This window comes from Cyprinodon variegatus, unplaced genomic scaffold, assembly GCF_000732505.1.
Source record: "Cyprinodon variegatus isolate N-32 unplaced genomic scaffold, C_variegatus-1.0 Scaffold793, whole genome shotgun sequence".
NCBI classification, from domain to species: Eukaryota; Metazoa; Chordata; class Actinopteri; order Cyprinodontiformes; family Cyprinodontidae; genus Cyprinodon; species Cyprinodon variegatus.
In genome coordinates this window covers 102,163-102,991 of record NW_015151246.1, presented here as the reverse complement: position 1 = coordinate 102,991, position 829 = coordinate 102,163, and the positions used below count along the sequence as shown (strand labels likewise).

Genomic DNA, 829 nt, shown 5'->3' with positions numbered 1-829 from the left:
TCTGATGCCTGAAACAAAATCTGAATGTAGAATGAGCTGCAGTGTGAATGGATCCCATGTCTACATCACACAGGCTGAGGACAGAAGACATCAGTGTCTTTATTGTCGACTGCTGCGTTTGTTTCCTTAGACATTAAGACTGAATTGAGTCTCTCTAAATAGAAATCTCTTGAACTAGCTGGTGGTATTTCACATTTCTTAATGTGCTATATGTCTAAACCTAGGGCGTTCTATTTTCAGATACTGGTTGAATTTGGTTAATTCTTCTCTCACAGCACCATCTTGTGGCCAGAAACAAGGTTTCTCTAAACTCATGGATTTAACTTCTTCTTTATTTCTGTTTTGTTTGTGTGTCCTGATCTGTCCAGCTTATGAGGGCACCGACCTCTTCACTGTCTTGGTCCATGAGTTTGGTCATGCCCTGGGCCTGGCTCACTCCTCATCCCGCCACTCCGTGATGAGGCCCTACTACCATGGTCCTGTTGGAGACCCTCTGCACTACCGCCTGGGGCAGCAGGACCTGGAGCACATAATCCAACTCTACGGTAAGGCTCAGGGACAAGAACATCGGTTTTCAATTGGGTTTGTAACGTCATTTCAGCCTCTTTTCTTGGACTAAAGTGGGACAAAATCAGACCGACCAAACACAGCTCCATTTTCAATACCTGGACTAAATCCAGACGATGACGGAGTAACCAGATTCAGCCTAAATACAAACGTCTAAATGACGTCTGGTGTTTGAAGGGAAGATTGTTCTTTTGTCAAAGTATGCGCCTGAAGTCCACCATGATCTCCTTCATCTTCTCCACCTTCAGGATCAGGCTGTTAT

General features: G+C 44.6%; 1 protein-coding gene across 1 annotated transcript in view; it reads left to right on the top strand.

Moving 5' to 3' along the window:
- The window catches only part of LOC107098609 (matrix metalloproteinase-17-like), a 31,226-nt gene that overhangs the window by 21,466 nt on the left and 8,931 nt on the right, over window positions 1–829 (top strand). The window contains exon 7 of the mRNA XM_015396378.1: window positions 369–545. Within this exon, the coding sequence (XP_015251864.1) occupies window positions 369–545 (177 nt within the window). The remainder of the gene's footprint in view (window positions 1–368; window positions 546–829) is intronic.